The 20,003-nt window shown below is 55.8% G+C and overlaps 1 protein-coding gene across 2 annotated transcripts in view; it reads left to right on the forward strand.

Annotated features, from left to right (window-relative positions):
* The window catches only part of LIG1 (DNA ligase 1), a 41,697-nt gene extending 23,816 nt beyond the window's left edge, over positions 1-17,881 (forward strand). For both annotated transcript variants that reach the window (XM_032613798.1, XM_032613799.1), the window contains 19 exons: positions 347-427; positions 719-775; positions 1,569-1,741; positions 4,629-4,795; positions 5,221-5,297; positions 6,153-6,244; positions 6,478-6,577; positions 7,620-7,705; positions 8,190-8,305; positions 9,304-9,399; positions 11,386-11,496; positions 12,033-12,104; positions 12,529-12,673; positions 12,828-12,910; positions 14,498-14,650; positions 14,761-14,814; positions 15,481-15,624; positions 17,371-17,463; positions 17,618-17,881. In XM_032613798.1, the coding sequence (XP_032469689.1) occupies positions 347-427; positions 719-775; positions 1,569-1,741; positions 4,629-4,795; positions 5,221-5,297; positions 6,153-6,244; positions 6,478-6,577; positions 7,620-7,705; positions 8,190-8,305; positions 9,304-9,399; positions 11,386-11,496; positions 12,033-12,104; positions 12,529-12,673; positions 12,828-12,910; positions 14,498-14,650; positions 14,761-14,814; positions 15,481-15,624; positions 17,371-17,463; positions 17,618-17,701 (1,984 nt within the window). In that variant the 3' untranslated portion in view covers positions 17,702-17,881. The remainder of the gene's footprint in view (positions 1-346; positions 428-718; positions 776-1,568; positions 1,742-4,628; positions 4,796-5,220; positions 5,298-6,152; positions 6,245-6,477; positions 6,578-7,619; positions 7,706-8,189; positions 8,306-9,303; positions 9,400-11,385; positions 11,497-12,032; positions 12,105-12,528; positions 12,674-12,827; positions 12,911-14,497; positions 14,651-14,760; positions 14,815-15,480; positions 15,625-17,370; positions 17,464-17,617) is intronic.
* The last annotated feature ends 2,122 nt before the right edge of the window (positions 17,882-20,003 follow it).

Here is a 20,003-nt window from a genome sequence, read left to right on the forward strand (position 1 = left end):
CCACAGTGCTCACTCCTCACATCATTCTGCCCAAACATCTCCTCTGGCCTTCCCCTACCGCCCTCTGAAGTAGCACCTACCATCGTGATTCCTCCCCCTACTTGGTTTTCTAAAATATTTTTTATCTAAAATGATTTATTCACTTACGTTTTGTGTTTGTCTTTTCCCCCTGACTCTCCCTCTGGAATGTGAGCTCCAGGTTAGCAAACTTGTTTTCAGTCACTTCTGTGCCCTTGTGCCTGGAATAGTACCTGGCACTTAGTAGGTGCTCAATAAATATTAGCGGGAGGAATGACTTCCCTTCGACCCAGGCATCTACCCTACAGTCTCCCTTTTCCCTCCACAGACACCTGGACCCATCCAGCTACAATCCTGCCAAGAACAACTACCATCCCGTCGACGATGCTTGCTGGAAGGTGGGCCAGAGGTGAGGCTTGGCCCTCCCCAGACTGTCCTTCTCCAGTCCCTGGCACTGCGGGAGGCCCTGTCTCCGGAGGCTTCAGTGGGAGAAAACTGGCAAATCTCTCCCCTCCATGTTTTGGGGGGACCATCGGCAGCTCTGAAGGGGACCGAGAGAAAGCCCTGGGCAGTGGCTGGGGGGGGTTGCGTGCATCTGGGGATTTAGCAAGGCTGTCCCCAGGGAGGTGTGGGGAGGAAGGTGGCTGGAGGGGCAGCGTGGGTGTACGCACAGCTCTTGTTTTCTCTTTTCCTCCCGCAGAGTCCCTTACCTGGCTGTGGCCCGGACGTTTGAGAAGATCGAAGAGGTTTCTGCGCGGTAATTAACCAGGCCGGCCTGGCCGGGGCCGCTGGGTGAAGGCCCTTCAGGCTCTGTCTCTCTGGCAGCTTCTGTGCCTCCAGCTGCTTAATCCTTTTAACCTCTCCTCTCTCAGCTTCACCCTGACACACGAGATCACAAGCCACGGGCATGGCCACGAGAATGGCTGCAGGCCCTCTGGAGGCCCAGGCTCAGGAGGCCCAGCCATCATTTCTGCCTCATTTGTGGGTCAGAGCAAGATGTGAGGGTGAACCCAGACCCCTGGCATGAGGAAACAGCCCCCGCCTCCTGGTGGCAGGAACGGAGTCTAGCCTAAGTAGTCAGAAGTAGCCGCCACCTGGCTGACATGCCTCGACGTTAGAGGAAATCCAGGTCTTGTTTGTAGCGAGAACCCCATCTCAGTCTGATACTAGCTCTGTGACCTTGGGCAAGTTACACGATCTGTCCACACCTCCGTTCCTTTGCCTGTAAAATCAAACAATATCTAGCTCAGGGGAGCTGTGAGAGTTCAGGGAGTTAGAGAATGCAGAGAGCTTAACACCAGTGCCTGCACCTAGAAAACAGTCCATATGCATCAGCTGTTACTTCTCTACAGATGACGGTCAAATGGAATTCCTTTTCCCCCCAGCAGCCTGTGACGGTGCCTGTGGCTCGGGTCACACACCGGGCACTGGTCGTGAGCCCCCTCCTCGTCTCTGTTCCCGGATTCCTTTTATCCTGCCACCGCCGCCCCACATTGGTCCTGAAACGCCAGGTGGTCACACACATCCCCCCGCCCCATCCCCTCCTGCAGGCTCCGGATGGTGGAGACACTGAGCAACCTCCTGCGCTCCGTGGCGGCCCTGTCACCTGCTGACCTCCTCCCTGTCCTCTACCTCTGCCTCAACCGCCTGGGGCCGCCCCAGCAGGGCCTGGAGCTCGGCATTGGCGACGGCATCCTCCTCAAGGCGGTGGCCCAGGCCACAGGTGAGGGGGGCGCTGTGGTGGAAGCCCCAGCGGTGGTGGGGGGAGCTTCGAGGGAGGGAGTGGAGAGGCCGGGAGCACCTGGGAGATGATGGAGGGGGACTGGGAAGGTGGAGAGACGGGGAGAGCGAGGGCAGCGAGCAGGGTGCGTGGGGAAAGCAGGACCAGGTCTGCACCAAGACCCGGTCAGGGTGGGAGGAGGTGCTGCAGGCCCAGAGCAGGACGGGGGCCGGGACTGAGGGCTGGGGCTTGTGGAGGTAGGAGGGCTTTGACCAGCAGAGTCACGAGAGGAGATGAGGAAAGAGCAGGGTGTGGGTGGGGCCGGCAGCCTCCGAGGGCCGAGCCCTCAGTGCTTAGGAGAGGCTGGCTGGCCATGTGGACAGGGCCTCCTGCCCACCAAGGGCCTGGAATGCTCCGTGTTTATTGTGACGGCGTCGGGGAGCTGTGGAAAGGTCCTGAGCAGGCAAAGGGCAGGGTCAGTTCTAGGCCCGTGTGGAGGATGGACAGGAAACCAGGAGGCCGGGGAGGAAGTGGGGCAGAGGTCCAGGGGAGCTGTGGGCAGCAGAGGAGAGGGCAAGAGAAGGGAGACGGGGCCCAGGAGGGAACTGCCTGCGGGGGTCAGGGATGGAGGAGGTGAGAAGAATACCCCCGGGTCCATCATGATGGATCCGCCACCAGGTCAGGACACCTTGAGGGGCGGGCCAGTCCAGGGGAAGTTACTAAATTCAGCTTGGGACCAACCTGTATCTGTGGGCCACCCAACAATCGAGGAGACGAAGCTCAGGAGATCTGGGTCACAGAGCAGGATCTGGGAGCCCTGAGCTTCGGAAGCCTGGTTGTGTGCTGGCCAGTTCTCATGCCCAGGGAGAGGGTCTCTGGGGAGGAGAGGGGCGGGGCTCTGAGTCACACCTTGCGCAGCACCAGCGCTTAAGGAAGAAGAGGTTTGAGGGTTTCATGAGAGGACAAGGTGCCTGAGGAAGATTGACCAGGAATGGAAGAGAGTCATGGGGTCGTCGGAACCAGAGGAGCTGAGATCAGAACCCTCCCACACGTTCTCTCAAGACACATTTGTTAGGTGCTGACATCGCACCAGACCCACTGCAGACTGTGTCCACTAGGATACTTCCCTCTGCCAGTAACACAAAACCCAGCCACGCTGGCACAAAGGAAGAAGGATTTCTCCTCCTTACATAGTGAGGAGTGGAGAGTAGGCGGCAGCCAGTGCCGCCCGGCCTCGCTGCCAGACAGGACCGAGGGGCCGAGGCCGTTTCCGCCCTTCCGTGTTCACGCTCACACGCGTCTCCTCAGGCCCCCCTCGGCTGCCCGGCCCAAGGGGTGTGGAGAGTTGGTCAGGCGATACCACTTCCAGGCACAGGGCCTGGCAACTCGGTCATGTGTCCTCGTGGCTTCCAGATAAACCTTTGGAATATAATTGTTTTGGAAGTGAGTTGGGGTGGATCCAGACACCAGAACCTGCTTTGTATTTTGAGTGTCAGCGATGCTATGGAATAGATAAGTGTAGGTCGTTGTCAAAAAAAAAAAAAATCTCTGGCCACGCGGCCAGAGATTGAAATGCGTGCTGTTTCATTGTGAGTTGCTTTCCCTCTGTTTCCTTCGTACATGAGTTGGGGCATTGTGCTGACCTGATACGTGTGGGTAAGTTGTGTCATCTCTGCATTTCTTCCGGAGTAGAGAGGAGTGACACAAAAATGCCTGTCCTGGGAAGGGCCTGTGGTTCTGATAGGTTGAGAACTGCTAGGCAGAGCTGTTGTGATAACTTGCCTCCACCTTCCCAGCCTCCTGCTCTTTTTAAAATGTATTTTATTGCAGTAGAGTTGATTTACAATGTTGTGTTAATTTCTGCTGTACAGCAAAGTGACTCAGTTATACATATGTTGGGTTGGCCAAAAAGTTTGTTCGGTTTTAAGTAAAAATAAAAGACACATTTTTCATTTTCACCAAGAGTTTTATTAAACAATGTATTCACTAACCAAACAAACTTTTTGGCCAACCCAATATATATACATTCTGTTTCCTATTCTTTTCCATTATGGTTTATCACAGGATATTGACTGTAGTTCCCTGTGCTATACAGTAGGACCTTGTTGTTTATCCATCCCATATATAATAGTTTGCGTCTGCTAATCCCAAACTCCCACTCCTTCCCTACCCCACCCACTGCCCTTGGCAACCACAAGTCTGTTCTCTGTGTCAGTGAGTCTGTTTCTGTTTCGTAGATAAGTTCATGTGTGTCATATTTTAGGTTCCGCGTATAGGTGATATCACATGGTATTTGTCTTTCCCTGTCTGACTTCACCTAGTATGGTAGTCTCTAGCTGCATCCACGTTGCTGCAAAGGGCACTGTTTCGTTCTTTTTATATGGTTGAGTAGTACCCCACTGTATGTATGTGCCACGTCTTTATCCCTTCATCTGTTGATGGACACTTAGGTTGTTTCCATGTTTTAGTTATTGTGACTAGTGCTGCTATGAACATAGGGGTCCAGCCGCCTACTCTTACAGCAAGGGGCGTCCATGGGACCCAGCCTAGACAATAAGTAAGGCCAGAGCACCTCCACTGTATTTAAATTGATGACTTCAAGAGGATAAGGTGACAGAAAACAAGCAAAGGCCCATTGGGCTCTGCCGGAGGATGTTAGTGAGCAACTGGAGGACAGGCAGAGGGTTCCTTGGCCACCTTCTCCGTCTACACTTGCTCCCCTGGTGATCGCATTCCACCCCAAGGCTTTAAGTCCCGTCTACACACTGATGACACCACCCCAGACATCCCCTCTGGTGTAGACGGGTTCATCATCTAGGCCGCCTGGAGCCGGGAGCCGTGTGGCCACACCTCTCCTTGCCCTCAGCACCCTCTCTCTCCGCCCCCCAAGGCCGGCAGCTCGAGTCGGTCCGGGCCGAGGCGGCCGAGAAGGGCGACGTGGGGCTGGTGGCCGAGAGCAGCCGCAGCACCCAGAGGCTCATGCTGCCCCCACCCGCCCTCACCGCCTCCGGCGTCTTCACCAAGTTCCGGGACATCGCGCAGCTGGCCGGCAGCGCTGTGAGTGGGCAGGCGGCTCACCCCCTCTCCAGACCCTTTTCCGCTGGGGACCCAAAAGGCTCTGGTTAGACTGTTCAGGGCTGGATCGCCTTGGTCCTGCTTGTGGGATCAGAGCTTCCTTTCCTTCTGCTGCTCTCAAGACCGAGGGAACCTCTTCCTGAGAGTCTAGCCCTGATCTAGTGCAGGCCGTGGGACACGCACGGCTCCATAAACATGTGCTGAGCAAAGCTAGGGTGGGAGGCAAGAAGAGAGCGAGCTTTTCACCACGCTGTGAGCGCGTGGCCGTGGAATGGGGGAGCGAGGAGGGTGATGGGGGGCAGGTATGCCAAGGGTGGCAGCTCCCCAGGCATCATGGTTGGCGGGAGGTGTGGTCCCCTCCCCTCCCTTCACCCCAGGCACTGACTGCCCTTCCCCCATATCTTCAGTCCACAGCCAAGAAGATGGACGTCATCAAAGGCCTCTTTGTGGCCTGCCGCCACTCAGAAGCACGATTCATCGCCAGGTGAGTATGGGGGCCTGTGAGGCTGGGGAGAGGTGAAGGTGGAGAAGGACTGGCAGCTGTATCACTGCTAGTGCCCCGACCGCCCTTGGATGAGAACAGCGTGAGAGAGGAGCCTGGGCCCTGAGGGGGCGGGATGGGAACATAGGTTTCCTTTCACAGCCTGCTCTTCTTCTCAGTAGCACTGCCTGGAGAAGGGTGGGAGCTCGTGGGTGAAGAGTGTCACGCTTGATTAGTGATGTCTGCCTTGGCCTGAGTGGGGACGGTAAGCAAGGTAGCCAAGTGGTAGCCATCCTTGAAGTAGTTGTCCCACATAGTCGTTGGAGTGTTTCTTGGGTACCCTGCCCCATGCCACGTGCTTTCTTCCTCCCTGCAGCTCTTGGAGGTGGGCCCTGTTAGCCTCACCCCAGTTTACAGAAGGGGAGATGGAGGCACAGGGAGGTGAAGCTTACTGCCTGAGGTTGCTGGCTCAAAGCAAGGCATGTGGCGGGGACAGGTTCCTGACCATCACACTCTGGCACCCCTGGGGCAGGCTGCCTTCCAGTTCCAGGCCCAGCTCCCACCTTCCCCGAGCCACTCCAGTTTCTCAGAGGGCAGCTGAGAAGAGAGGCAGAGACGCCTGCAGGGCCCCTAGTTCTGTCCGCAGGCGCTGCCAGCAGTCACGGTGGTTACTGGCCGGCCTGTTTCCTCCTCTGTTAAGCGGGGCTGTGTGATCTCAGGTCACTTCCGGCTCTGGTTGCTCTGGTTTTGAGGAGAGGGTCGAGGTTGGGGAGACTGGAGGAGAGAGGAGCAAAGGGTAGAGGGCGGGGTCGGACAGATACGGACAAGCCCACTCCCCGTTACCTGCTGTCTCCCCAGAGCCCTGAGTGGACGGCTGCGCCTCGGGCTGGCAGAGCAGTCAGTGCTGGCGGCCCTCGCCCAGGCTGTGAGCCTCACCCCGCCAGGTCAAGGTGAGCCCCCGTGGCCGGCCCCGTGCCCACCACTCGAGTTAACCTGGCTGCCCTTCTCCTTGTCAGAAGTCCATGCCCACGCCCACCCCTACACGTGGTTCCCACCTCCCACTGCCACTCCAGCCTTCTCTCCCCTGCGGACACCATCCCCGGCGCCACCACCCACCGTGGACTCGGGTGGCTGAGCAGGGTTGGGCCCATCCCAAAGCCTCTTCTGCTGGGGCTTGTCTTAGAATTCCCCCCAGCCGTGGTGGATGCTGGGAAGGGCAAGACAGCAGAGGCCAGAAAGACATGGCTGGAGGAGCAAGGCATGATCCTGAAGCAGACGTTCTGGTGAGTTCCAGGGGCCCTGGGCAGAGCGAGGGGGGTGGGGGGAGCCAGAGGGGGGTGGGGGGAAGGGCCCGAGGGGTCATGGGTGAAGTGGGAGGGGCCAGCAGCCAGCAAGCATCCGTGACCATCACAGGGCTAGTGACAGAGCACTGGGTGGTGATCCAGACGAGACTGGTGCTGGGCACAGGGATGATGACAAAGATCGGGAAGATGGCCAACAGTGAAGGGTCAGTGACACAGGGACAGGGAGAGATGCAGACACAGAGAAGAGGAGGAGGTATCAAGAGGTTTTCAAGTTCCAAACAGGACTGCGCATGTGGAAAGGCCACGAGAGCCCCAGATGGGGGCTAGTGACTGACGCACAGTGAGGGGTCGTGACAGTCACAGAGAGGACGTCTGTGGAGTGATGGTGAGGGCTCCAGAGAGAGCCACATGGAGGGACCTGGCTAGCTACCGACCCAGGGCTGGCCACAGCGGGACGGTGACAGCCCAGATGGAGTGTCAGCGGCAGGAGGGCAAACGAGCCGTTACACAAATGCCCACGGGGCACCTGCTCTGGGCCAGGCCCCTTGGGTGCTGGGTACACAAGATAGACAAGCCCTGCAGAGCCTCTGGGGCCAGGGTGGCAGCCTTAACTCTGCCCCTGCGTGGGCACCTACAGACTGTCGCTCTCAGGCCTGCCCAGGCTAGTTAAATCAGAATCTTTGCAAGTGGAGGCTGGAATCTTTGCAAGTGGAGGCTGGCCTTGAAGAAACACTTTTTTGAACACATCCTTGAGTGGCTGTGACATGTAGCCCCAGTAGAGAATCGCTCATCTCATGATGACAGACTGGGGAGCAATGGTGGGCCCGGCTCAAGGGAGACAGAGTCAGAGTGATATATAGTGACACTGAGGGAGGACTGCGACAGAAACAGGGCGACAAGGGGAGTCGGGGATAGGCAGGAGTAGGCCCTGGGGCCAGGTGGCAGGCAGAGGTGGATCTTGGAGCCAGAGAGCAGAGTTCTAGAAACACATGCCCCACCGTGTTCTCGCCCCCCACCCCAGCGAGGTGCCCGACCTGGACCGGATTGTCCCCGTGTTGCTGGAGCATGGTGTGGAGCGGCTCCCAGAGCACTGCAGGCTGAGCCCAGGTACCGGCCCCACGGGCCCCCCTGGAGTCGGTCTATAGCCTCACCCTGGGCCCCAGGCGCTGGGCTGGCCGCCTTCCGGCTCCGCTCCCTCCACCTGGCCTTGGCTTCTGCCCTCCAGGGCGGCCATGGGAGGGCCCGCTGCCCAGAGCACACCCGTCTCAGAAGCCGCAGGACCCTCTCCTCCAAAGTCAGTCCTGTCCCCTGTGCCAAAAGCCGTTCTTTTTCTGCTCGGAGTTCCCACTTCTGTGTTAGAGCTGCTACACCAGAGATACCCCAAAAGGCGAGGCAGGCAGGCAGACAGACTCTTGTTTTCTTGTACGTAAGAGTCCAGAGGGAGGCAGGAGGCCAGGGAGGGGCTGCGCGGCACTCCAGGGCTCAGCCACCCAGGTTCCCTCTGTCTCGTCACTTCGTCATCCTGAGGTTGGCACCCTAATGTGCCCCCCACCCCGTCTACCTGACCTCACTCTCATCGCAACCCCCCCAGGGGTCCCCCTGAAACCAATGTTGGCCCACCCAACCCGGGGCGTCAGCGAGGTCCTGAGGCGCTTTGAGGAGGCAGCTTTCACCTGCGAGTACAAATACGATGGACAGAGGGCACAGGTAAGGGGGTGGACACATCCCTTCTGCAGAAAGGGGCATGCCGTCGAGCAGGGCCGTGGGGTCCCTCAGACCTGAGTTCCCAGGCCATCTGGTCGTGTGCGTCTCTCGGGGCTATAGTTCCCATCTCCGGGCAATCCGCGCTCATAGCCACCTGACTGGCTTCTCTGAGAATCAGTTTTGATGATATCGTCACAGTCCTGACCCACGGCAGTGGGAGCTCAAGCAGCGTTGGCTGCACTCGTGCCCTGCTGGTGGGTGTATTCATGTAACGGGTGCCTCCCAGGGCCGGAGATGTCCTTGGTCTGGGCTGTAAGGATGCTCCTTGTGGCTCTTCTGTCCTGGGGGGAGTTGGGGCCGGCTCCGCCCTGATCCTCACCTGGGGATGGATAAGTGAGCTTGGTGGGCGCCACCCTGTGGTGCCTTGAGGAGGCTACACACGGTGGGTTCAGTAGACGCTTAACAACGCAGATGGATCTCTGAAATACCGTGCTGAGAAGAAAATGAACAAACTGAGTTACCATAGTGACAGTGATTTTAAAAATACATACATATATTTAAAGTCATGTATTACGTCATACACACACACTGCTATTTCTTGGGATAATATACGTGTTAGGTGGCACATATGTGGCACTACTCAACAAGGACTGTGGCCCAGACGTAGTAAAATGAATAAATGAAAATCATAAAACCCAGAATGATGTTTGCGGCCTAACAGCATCCAGACAGACCAACACATGCACCAGAGTCTGGTGCCTGTGCTTGCAGGGGGAGGAGGGCAGGGATTGGAGATGCAGCAGGGGTGGCGGGGACTTGCACACACAGGGCTGGGACGTGCTGTTTGAACCAAGGAGAGGATTCACTCAGGTCTCTGCACCAGTACCTCCTCCAGAGCTGCTGGAACCGTCTGCCAGTGAAAGTGGGGTGAAGAAGAGAAAGGAGGGGCCCCTGGGGGCAGACCCGGCCCTGAGTCCCTCTCTGCTCCCCCACTGTGGCAGATCCACGTTTTGGAAGGCGGGGAGGTGAAGATCTTCAGCAGGAATCAGGAGGACAATACCGGAAGGTACCCCGATATCATCAGCCGCATCCACAAGGTGGGCACCTGCCGCTGCCTCTCACTCACGTGGGGGCTGGGGCTGCACTTACGGGTGCAGGGAACTGAGGCCCAGCCAGGCCAGCTCGGCACAGCAGGGGTTGATGGGAAGGAGATTGGAGTGTGTTGGGCTGCAAGTAATGGAACAACTGCAGATGTTATTTTCTTCTCAAATCTGAAGGCGGGTGGCCCTAGGCTGGCTCAGCTGAGCACCAGGGTCCTCCCAAACCCAGCTTGGTCCTCTGTCCTCTACTGTCCTTGGCTGGTTCCATTTCATCCCAGTGCCTGTCCCCTATGGTCTCCAAGTAGCCACCACGCTTCCAGACAGTCAGGAAAGGGGTTCCAGCTTCTATCCCTTCCCACAAAGTTAGTGCTTTTCTGGGTACCTCCTACCACCCCCGGCTGACTCCAGCATGGGGGTCCTTGTCCAGCACTGGTTGCCATGGCCACTCTGGTGCAGCAGAGGCTGGGGAAGCCAGAATCTTGCTCTCTGACAGGGAGAGAGGGTTTGGGATGAGGGTGAAGGCAGCCTGCAGACTGGCCCCACAGCCTAACTAGGGCTGGGTCTCAAAGGCCCTGGAGCCGGGGACGTCTCTGCCCTCAAGGGGGCGGTTTGGGGGCTTTTTTAGGAGTCAGAGAGCCATTCTCCTGCCTTCCCTAATTAATAAGGAAACTTGCTCTTTCCTAAAGCAGCAGGACAGAAGTAACAGTATACGGCACAGGCATTAAAGGAGTTCCTGGTACATGCCAAGCACTGATGTTTTAAACCAGCTTAAGGTGTAGCTTTGTAAAAGGTTCTGATAGAGTTTGAAGAGTTTTGACAAGTTCATACACCCACATAATCGGCATGTAAAACGTTTCCGTGTTTTCGTCACTCCAGAATGTTTCCCCATGCCCCATGCCAAGTAGGCCCCTGTCCCCACCCCCATCAGCCATCTCCTGAGGCAACAGCTACTGATCTGCTTTTTCGTTGGGACAGGTTCGTTTTTGCCTCTGCTAGAGCTCCAGATACGTGGTGATAGTACAGGGTCTTTTGTATCTGGCTTCTTTCGCTCATTCATTCAACAAGTATTTGTTGGGCGACTGCCCTGTGCTGAGCCCTGTGCTGGAGGCTGGGGCTTTAACAGAGACGGCGGGGCAGGCACATCATCAGAGTCCCGCTGCTGCCTCTATGAGTATACTCAGAGATCGGGCGCTTAAGAAAAGGTCCAGCATTCATTGGAGCCTTTAAAAGAATAAGACTTAGACTTGGTGTCAGGAAAGCAAGGCCATCACCAAGCACAGCCCAGGGTACAGTGGGAATGGTGCCCCTGGAGTCGTGCAGATTCTAGAGTAAACAGCATGTGCAAAGGCCCGGTGGTTGGAGGGGCACAGCCCATTCAAGAAACAGAAAGGCTAGTGCATTGGGGTACAGAGCGTGAGTCTGAGGGGGACAGGTGAGGCGAGGAAGGGCCACGGGCTGACCAAGGAGAGGTCCTACGGCTTTGGGGAGCTGTGGGATGGTTTTTAGCAGGGATGAGAAGTGATCAGATTTGGGGTTTGCCAAGAGCAGCTTGGCTGCTGTGAGGAGAGTGGATTGGACGGGGTCAGTGCAGGAGCGGGGAGACCAGTAGGATGCTGTGGTTTAGGCTGGACTGGGCTCAGCAAGGTGGTGACAGGTGGACAGCTTAGCAGTTTCAGAGCGGAAACGGACAAGTTCACGGGGTAATTGAGTGTGAAGTGGGAGGAAGAGGAAGATGACAAAGGCTCCTTGGTTTCCAGCTTGTGGGACCAAATAGTAAGTCCTCAGAAAACATAGTTTTTTTCCCCCTCTCGGTGGGGAACAAGAGAAGGGGTCTGTGTTCACATGTGTCTCTTTAAGGTTGACGTCAGTTTGTCAGTGGATCTTCAGAGCTTCAGAAGGAAAAAGATACTTGTTTCTCTGCGTCTGTCTTTCGGCCTCATCCACCACTTCTAACCAGTCCTGGGTCCCCTCTTCACCTTTCAGATTAAACTCCCATCAGTCACATCCTTCATCCTGGACGCGGAAGCTGTGGCTTGGGACCGGGAAAAGAAGCAGATCCAGCCATTCCAAGTGCTCACCACCCGCAAACGCAAGGTGGCCTCTGCCCGCCCCTCCACCGCCTGCCCTCATCTTCCACCCAGTCCTGTGCAATCCCAGAGAGATAGAGCTATCAGTTGGGTTGTAGTTCTCTCAGCCTTTTGCAGGGTGGCTGCCACAGCTCCAGCCATCACATTCTTATCCCAGCATGCCAAGTTGGAAGGAGGGAAGGCCTCTTTTCCAACATCTGTTTTATTATGAAAGATCTGTTCTAGGAGCCCCCACAACCTGCACCCCAGCAATCTTCTTTACTCTCATTGGCCAGAGTTGTGTCATGTCACCCCCATTAGCTGCGAGGGAGGCTGGGAGAGCAAATACCTAGCAGTGGAGGTGGTTGGGATTAGCCAAGAGCCATGACAATTCAGTGCGTGTGGCTGGCAGCATTGATGCCCTCACAGGTGTGCGGCCTGTTGGCTGGGGAGAAGGGGGGGATGGCAGGTGACGGGTGTCTGCCTCGGGCATAATGGGAAGGGACCCAACTGGGCCCCGTCTCACCTTCCCCCGCTCCTGGTCTCCATCCTGCCCTGACCCAGGAGGTGGACGCGGCAGAGATCCAGGTGCAGGTGTGTCTGTACGCCTTCGACCTCATCTACCTCAATGGAGAGGTGAGTTCTGGCCTCGTGTCCAGGTCAGCTGGGGCATGACTTGAGGTGAGGGGGGAGAGCTTGGGAGCCAGCGGTTAGAGTTTCATCACTGAGCCCAGAGGCCACACTCGGGCAGTGGTTCTCAAAATGTGGACTGTAAGGCCCTCCCTTTCCCAACATCTGTGCGAGGAGGATTTTCTTCCTGTCCTGCAACCTGAACGACATTTTGTAGCTGTCCGAATGCAGAAGCAGATGTGAGAATCCAGCCTCTGTTAAGCCAGACATTAGAGAATTGGCAAAAATATAAACCAATGCCCCTCTTCACATTCATTTCCATAAGCCGCGTGATGACATGTGACCCGTCCGCTTCCTGCTTCTCCCGGGGTCGGGGTTCCTTCTCTTTATTTCCATGATGGTGCCCCATCTCTCTCATCCTGCCCCACAGTCCCTGGTACGTGAGCCCCTTTCCCGACGCCGGCAGCTGCTCCGGCAGAACTTCGTGGAGACGGAGGGCGAGTTTGTCTTTGCCACCTCTCTAGACACCAAGGACACGGACCAGATCGCCGAGTTCTTGGAGCAGTCGGTGAAAGGTGAGGGCATCTGCCAAGGTCTGCGCCCCCTCCGCCCACCCCCCAAGATCTGCACCCATCCCAGCCCCACCCTGGACGACTGGACCAGAACCCTGCCTGCGTCTGTTGTGACGCTGTGAGCCGGGGCTTCACAGGGCTCTCATGTGTCCCCCAGACTCCTGCGAGGGGCTGATGGTGAAGACCCTGGATGTGGACGCCACCTACGAGATCGCCAAGAGGTCGCACAACTGGCTCAAGGTGCCGCCTGCCCCCGCCCCCCTTTCTTGCTGAGCTGGGGACCGGAAGCCTGCCTCTGCTGGGTGGTCCATGCCCAGTCCCCACAGCCACCCCATTTGAGCCCCAGAGCCCTTTGCTCAGTCCCTCCCGCCTCCCACTGCAGCCAGCCTCGGCTCTGCTCCCCTAGTGAGTCGCCACCAGCAAATTCACCAAGGACTGGTGGAGAACTGCCCGGCTGGGCACCCCAGATGTGGGGGTGAGGGAGCCCAAGGAGCTTTCTGTTCCCTCTGAGCTTGCCTTCCGCCAGGAAGTCAGCCAGGATGCAAACGGGATAAAGTCGGGGAGTGATGAGTGCTATGAAGAAAGCAAGTCCACTTGGGGCCAGGGAGGGTCTGCAGTACTTTGGGTGATTGGGAAAAGCCTTTCCAGAGGCAGTGTCTGGGTTGAGACATGGATGACAGGAAGTGGTCGGTCACGTGAAGATCAGAGGTGGAGCATGTAGGTGGGGGTTGGGCGCGGGCAGCAAGTGCAGAGGCCCTGGGGTAGGAACAAGCTTGGTGTGTGCAGGGGTCGAGGACCATCGAGGCGTGAGGTGAGGTCAGGGCAGAGAGTGGGTCCCAGATCACCCAGCAGTGGGTGGTAAAAGAAAACTGGGTTTTCCTCCAAGGGTTTCAGGAAGCCAGCGGAGGTTTTAAGGGGGAAGTCACCTGGTCTGATTGTCGTTTGGCACAAGTCCTCCGGCCGCTCCGTGGGTGGTGGACGGGTGCGGGGGTGCTGGGCAGAAGTGGGAGCAGGCAGGCGGAAGGCAGCTGTCCGGTAAGAGGTGATGGGAGCTTGAGCAGGGAGGCAGCAGTGAGGAGGGGGCCAGGAGACCAAGCGGGAGATAGTCGGACACTGAGCTGGCGGATCCTGTGGACAGGGTTTCCCTGTGTGTGTTTTTTTGTTTGTTTGTTTTTTTAAATATTTACTTACTTATTTTGGCTGCTCGGGTCTTAGTTGCGGCACAGGGGATCTTCGTTGCGGCATGCGGACTTCGGTGCGGCCTGCCTGCGGGATCTAGTTCCCTGACCGGGAATCGAACCTGGGCCCCCTGCGTTGGGAGCGCGGAGTCTTACCCTGGACCACCAGGGAAATCCCTCCCTGTGTGTTTTTTAGCTGTTTATGGTCTGTCCCGCCCCCACTAAGCTGTAAGCGGCTGTGCAGGCACAAACCTTGCCAGTCTCAAGAAATACTCGCTGTTGTATCCCCACGGCTGAGCTCCTGCCTGGCACACAGTTGGCACTTAATTAATGTTTTTGGAATGAATGGGTAAATGTTCTCTGTGTGAAGGAGTGGAATGTGCCTCCATATCGAACAGAGGGGGGTTCCGGGGTGACCCCTGAGGTCTCCCCACCTGACCTGTCCCCTCGATCCTGCCTCCTCTTCGCATTTGAGTCCCCTCTTTCTCATCAACCCTTGCAGCCCAGAAACCTGTTCCACGTCCAGTCTCCTCCCGGTGACTGTCATGGGTCTTCTCACCCAGCCCCTCCTCGTGCCTCTGCTTAAGCTCCAGCGGTGGGAGCCACACCCGAGCGTCCCACCCTCACCCCCCACCTTCCCTCCTCCCAGCTGAAGAAGGACTACCTGGACGGCGTGGGCGACACCCTGGACCTCGTGGTGATCGGCGCCTACCTGGGCCGGGGAAAGCGGGCCGGCCGGTACGGGGGCTTCCTGCTGGCCGCCTACGACGAGGAGAGCGAGGAACTGCAGGCCATATGCAAGGTGCCGGGAGCTGGGGGGCCGCAGAAGCGGGAAGGGAGTGGGTGTGACTCAGCCTCGGGGCCGGGTGCTGGGAGCACGTGGCGCCTCTGACTCCCCTGTCCTCCTCGCAGCTCGGAACGGGCTTCAGCGACGAGGAGCTAGAGGGGCATCACCAGACCCTCCAGGTGAGCCCCCCCCGCCCCCACCCCCGTGTGTGCCTGGGGCTCTCGCCCTCCGGGAGGCTCGGGGCACGGGCCCGGCACTGCGGAGCTGGCACTGCGGAGCTGGCTTCCGAGTAGTGCAGCACGTCCAAGTTCCCGTCCCAGCCCTGCCAGCTACCGGCCAGAGCCTCCGGGCTCAGTGCCTCGGCCGCGCCGAGACAGGCTCAGGGAGGGCGTGTTGCTCGTTCCCCGAGTTCGCCCTTAGGATGCCAGTGGAGCCCCTGGTCATCGCGGAGTTTGCTGTCCTGGTCCCAGGCATTTGGGGCGTGCTCTGGCTTTCCTGTGTGTTGGTGTCTCTGGTCCTGTCTGTCCCATTCTTGTTCCCCCCTCCCCTCTAGGTCTCTGACTCCCCGTCTCTGGGTCTCGGTTCCTCTCTCTGACTCTCTCTGCCTTTAATTTCTTGTCTCAGCTCCCCGGGTCTCTGTCGTTTCTTCCTTTCTCCCGTTTCCCCCATCACCCCCCAGCTCCACCTACCACCAGCTTTTTACTTGGAGGGGCATCTGTATCTATCCCCTTCCCCCGTCTTCCTCCCTCTTTCCTCACTCTCCAGTCCCACCCCTGCAACCCTCCCCTCAGCCTTGACTTTGAGATCCAAGACCCTCTCTCCCTTATTCCCGCCACTGGCTGCAGGCCCTGGTGCTGCCCACCCCACGCTCCTATGTCCGGGCCGACGGCGCCGTGGCCCCTGACCACTGGCTGGACCCCAGCGCCGTGTGGGAGGTGAAGTGCGCAGACCTCTCCCTCTCCCCCATCTACCCGGCTGCCCGGGGCCTGGTGAGTAACTGGGGGACCCTGGAATAGACCCTCCGAAGGAACCAGCTGGGAGGGTGGGGAAACGGGGGGAGGGGATCTTGGAGCCCATGTCTGAGCTTCCTGGGTGATGCTTAGGAAGACTGGAGCTTGCGTTGTATTTGGGTTTCAGATAATGAGGTCAAAGTCTTATTAAAAAATTTAAAAAAAGAAATTCCCCAGGAGTAGAAAGAAAACCGTGAAATTGCTTTCTTTGATTTAAAAAATTTTTTTATTTTTATTTTTTTAATTTTATATTCTTATTGGAGTATAGTTGATTTACCATGTTGTGTTAGTTTCAGGGTGTACAGCAAAGTAATTCAGTTTTATATATATATATATTCTTTTTCAGATTTTTTTCCCTTTGTTACTACAAAATATTGAGTAGTTCTCTGTGCTATATAGTACGTTCTTATTGTTTATCTACTTTATATATAGTAGTGTATATCCGTTAATCCCAAATTCCTAATTTATCCCTCACCCCCCCTTCCCCCTTTGGTAAACCATAAGTTTGTTTTCTGTGTCTGTGGGTCTATTTCTGTTTTGTATATAAGTTCATCGGTATCATTTTTTTTAATCTCTTTCTTAAATATCATAATCTCACATTCTGCTCTTAAGTAATTTTTGAAAACAGTTCTTTTCAGTAAAAATTTAGGATACTTCCTGCTGAGCATTTAGGTCCACTACTGCGTTTCTTTCTCAGCTGTAGTCAGTTTGCACGCTACCAAGTTTTAACATTCCTTGGCTAATTTCTCTCATGGTGGTTCTGTCCTCCGCATCTGCTAGAGGATCAGTGTCCCCGGGGAAACACTCCCCCACCATCACTAGGAGAGCTCTTAGCATCCTCCTTCCGAAGATCAGGAATTTTTTTTTTTTACTGTTGCAGATATGTCTTTTATTAGCACAAAAATTCAGCTTATTGTCAATCAAGGTGTTCAACCCTAAAATCCACAGAGATCCCAAATCTTAATAACATTGTTAAAATGCAAATTATATTGTTTTCTCTTTATGGATTCTTAGAAACATCAATTTGGAGGTTTTTTGTTTTTAATTAAAATATAGTTGACCGAGGAACAGGAAATCTTAAAGTGCATACTCCCTTTGGGATTTTTTCTGATCCTTCAAAAGCTAGCATGTGCTTTTCTGCTTAGCAGCTGACTTCCATGTAAAGGCAACGCTCATACTTTTTATCTAGTTTCCTTCTTGAAATTTCTCACTCCTGCACCGTCTCGGGGAGTCGGGGGCCCCTGGTAATAAAGAGATGGGAACAGCATTTATCGAGCATTTAGGTGAAGCAGGCATGTCACTTGTTCACACTCATCCTCGCCAAGACACTGACCATCCCATTTCACAGATGGGAAAATAGAGCCCCAGGGAGCGTAAGTGGCCCAGGGTCACGAGGCTCTCGGGAGCTGGGATTTGAACCTCACAGTCTGGTTCTAGAATCCACCCCTCTTGGCCCTAATAATAATAACAACAGCATAAAGCACAGCCACAGCTGCCTGTGTTTCTTACACGCTCCTGCTCGGGGGAGCGGCCCCAAGCACTAAATGACCGGATTTAATTTTTACAACGACCCATCGCTTAGCCCCATTGTATGGATCAGGAAACAGGCCAGAGGTGCAGGAGTGGGGAGGAGACTTTGGATGGGGAATTGCTGCCTGGGGAGCAGGCTGGACTGTTGCTTGGTCCCCGTCACCACTCCACCCACCCCGCGCCTCACCTCCACAGGTGGATAGCGAGAAGGGAATCTCCCTCCGCTTCCCTCGGTTCATCTGCGTCCGTGAGGACAAGAAGCCGGAGGAGGCCACCACCAGTGCCCAGGTGAGGCCCGCGGTAGAGGGTGGGTGGTTGGCCCAGGGGTGGGCTTGCCTGGCCAGGCCTGCTTTTTGGAGAAGGTGGGCTCTGGCCTGGCTTGGCATGGGGTGGGGCAGCCCCAGGGCTTCTGACCCTCCCACCACCCACCCTCTCGCTTCAGGTGGCCTGTCTGTACCGGAAGCAAAGTCAGATTCAGAACCAGCAAGGCGCAGAGCCAGACTCCGACCTGGAAGATTTCTACTAGGCCCCCTGCTCTCCCCGGGGGCTGGGGGCGGAGGGGGCCCAGGGGCGTCGCCTCAGGTGCTCAGCAATCTGGTGTTGCCGGGTGCGGGTTTTGATAGTCAGGTGTGTGTGTGGGAGGGGATGGTTTCAGCTGGGGTCTGGGGTTCTGTCATTCTTTTCAATAAATAATTGTTAAACACCTGCTCTGTGTCCGTGCTGGGCTCTGGGGGTACAGCCATAACAGCTCACCCTTTGATAGCGTGTAACAGTGTGTTACAACTGTCGGAACTGGGGCCTTGCAGTAGAACTCTGCAGTGATGGAAATGTGCCACGTCTGCGCTGGGCGGTGTGACAGTCACCAGCCACGTGTGGCTGTGAAATGGGGTCAGTACGACTGAGGACTCAATGTTTAATTTCCGTTTAAATAGCCACATGTGCCGAATGGCTGTTTTGCTGGACAGTGGCCGTCCAAACTCTCTATATTAATTCCTTTAACCTCCCAGCAAGCCTACCAGGTAGGCACGTCGAGAGCCTGTTTCACAGATGAGGAAGCACAGAGAGGGGAAGTAGCTTGCCCAGGGCTGCTGCTGGGAGGACCACACCAGGCTTCTGACTCAGCAGTCTGGCTTCAGGCCCCACACCTTTCCAGGACGGTCCCCATCCTGTTGGGAGACTGTTAAGTGCGGTGACTTGTGTGTGAGACTCCCAGCTCTGCCACCCGCTAACTAGTGACCACGCCTGGCCTCTGAATCCTCAGCACAGCTTTCCAGACCGGACCTGTGAGGGCAGGCAGTGGACCTATCTGTTTTCCCCATCCTTACATCCCCCAGCCCATAGCACAGTGCCCGGAGTACAGTCAGTGCTACTTTTCCTGATCAAAAAGGAGACCTGGTTGTGGCAGCCCTTTCCTTTCTTCCTGCCCTGACTGTGGGTGTGACGGTTGGTGCTGGGGCTGCCACCTTGTGGTCATGAGGAACGAACCAGGAGAGTCACAAGAGAAAGCCGCCCTGACAACCCTTAACCTAACTGAGCTTCTTGTCCTGGGGGTGGGGTGGAGGTGGGAGAAAAAAATAGCAAAATCCTGTTGTGATCACACCACTGTAAAAATGGGGTTTGTTTCTCATAGTTGAAAGATCTCTTCCTTAAAGGATTGGCAGTTAATGTGCATCCATATTTATCAAGTTCAAATAAAACATTTAAGGCAAAATGTTTGATTAGGTGTTAAGTACTCTATGTCTGGGGATTCCAGTGAGTGACAGTCCGGCTCTGCATGGATCCCCACGGTTCCCTTAGGCATGGACCGGGGTCTTCCTGAAGAAAGAGGGGCCAGGGACATGCCCTTCCTCCCCATGCCCCTGCCTGTGGGGCCCCTGTGAACACACTCAACCAGCCAGGGCTGCCATGTCCCTCTGCCAGGGCTGGGCAGGGATGTCCTCACTCATCAATGACCTTCATGACAACCCCATTAGGTAGGTGCTTTTATTGTCCCCATTAAGCAGATGAGGACACAGGCACAGGGATGTAAGTTACTTTCCCCAGGTCTACCATCTAGGGAATGGGGGGCCAGGGTTTGGTCTGGGCAGTCTGCAAGAGACCCTACACTCAGCCCCCAACTAAATAAAGTGCCTCGTGGCAAGCCCGACCTGTGTGCCCCTGGGAGGGTGTGACCTTATCCTGCAGTCAGAGAAGCGACACAGTACGGTCTAGGGGTGAAAAGATCATGCCGATGGCAGGATTTCGCAGACCCTGAAGAGATGAGCCTGGAGCTGAGGGGAGCAGCGGAGACCATACTCCCCCTGGTGAAGTCCTGTTCCTCCTAAAAATTGTTGGAATCAATCAAGGGGAGATGATTCTTGGAGCTGGGCTCTGGGAAGAGTCTGCAGGAGGGGAGCCAGGGAGGTTTGCAAGAGCAAAAATTCATAATTGCGTATGAATTGGAATGTGTCATCTTGGTTATGTTACTGATGACGTTCATTTTAATCATTTAAGAAAGTGTAGATATGGGAACATATGTATATGTATAATTGATTCACTTTGTTATAAAGTAGAATCGAACACACCATTGTAAAGCAATTATACGCCAATAAAGATGTTAAAAAAAAAAAAAGTGTCTGCCAGGGACTTCCCTGGTGGTCCAGTGGTTAAGACTCCACACTCCCAATGCAGGGGGCTCCGGTTCGATCCCTGGTCAGGGAACTGGATCCCACACGCCCTCAACGAAGATCCTGCACGCGGAAGCGAGGATCCCGAGTGCCGCAACTGGGACCCGGCACAGCCAAATAAATAAATAAATATTTAAAAAAAAAAAAAAGGAAAAGAAAGTG

This window comes from Phocoena sinus, chromosome 19 (assembly GCF_008692025.1).
Source record: "Phocoena sinus isolate mPhoSin1 chromosome 19, mPhoSin1.pri, whole genome shotgun sequence".
In the NCBI taxonomy this organism is placed as follows: domain Eukaryota; kingdom Metazoa; phylum Chordata; class Mammalia; order Artiodactyla; family Phocoenidae; genus Phocoena; species Phocoena sinus.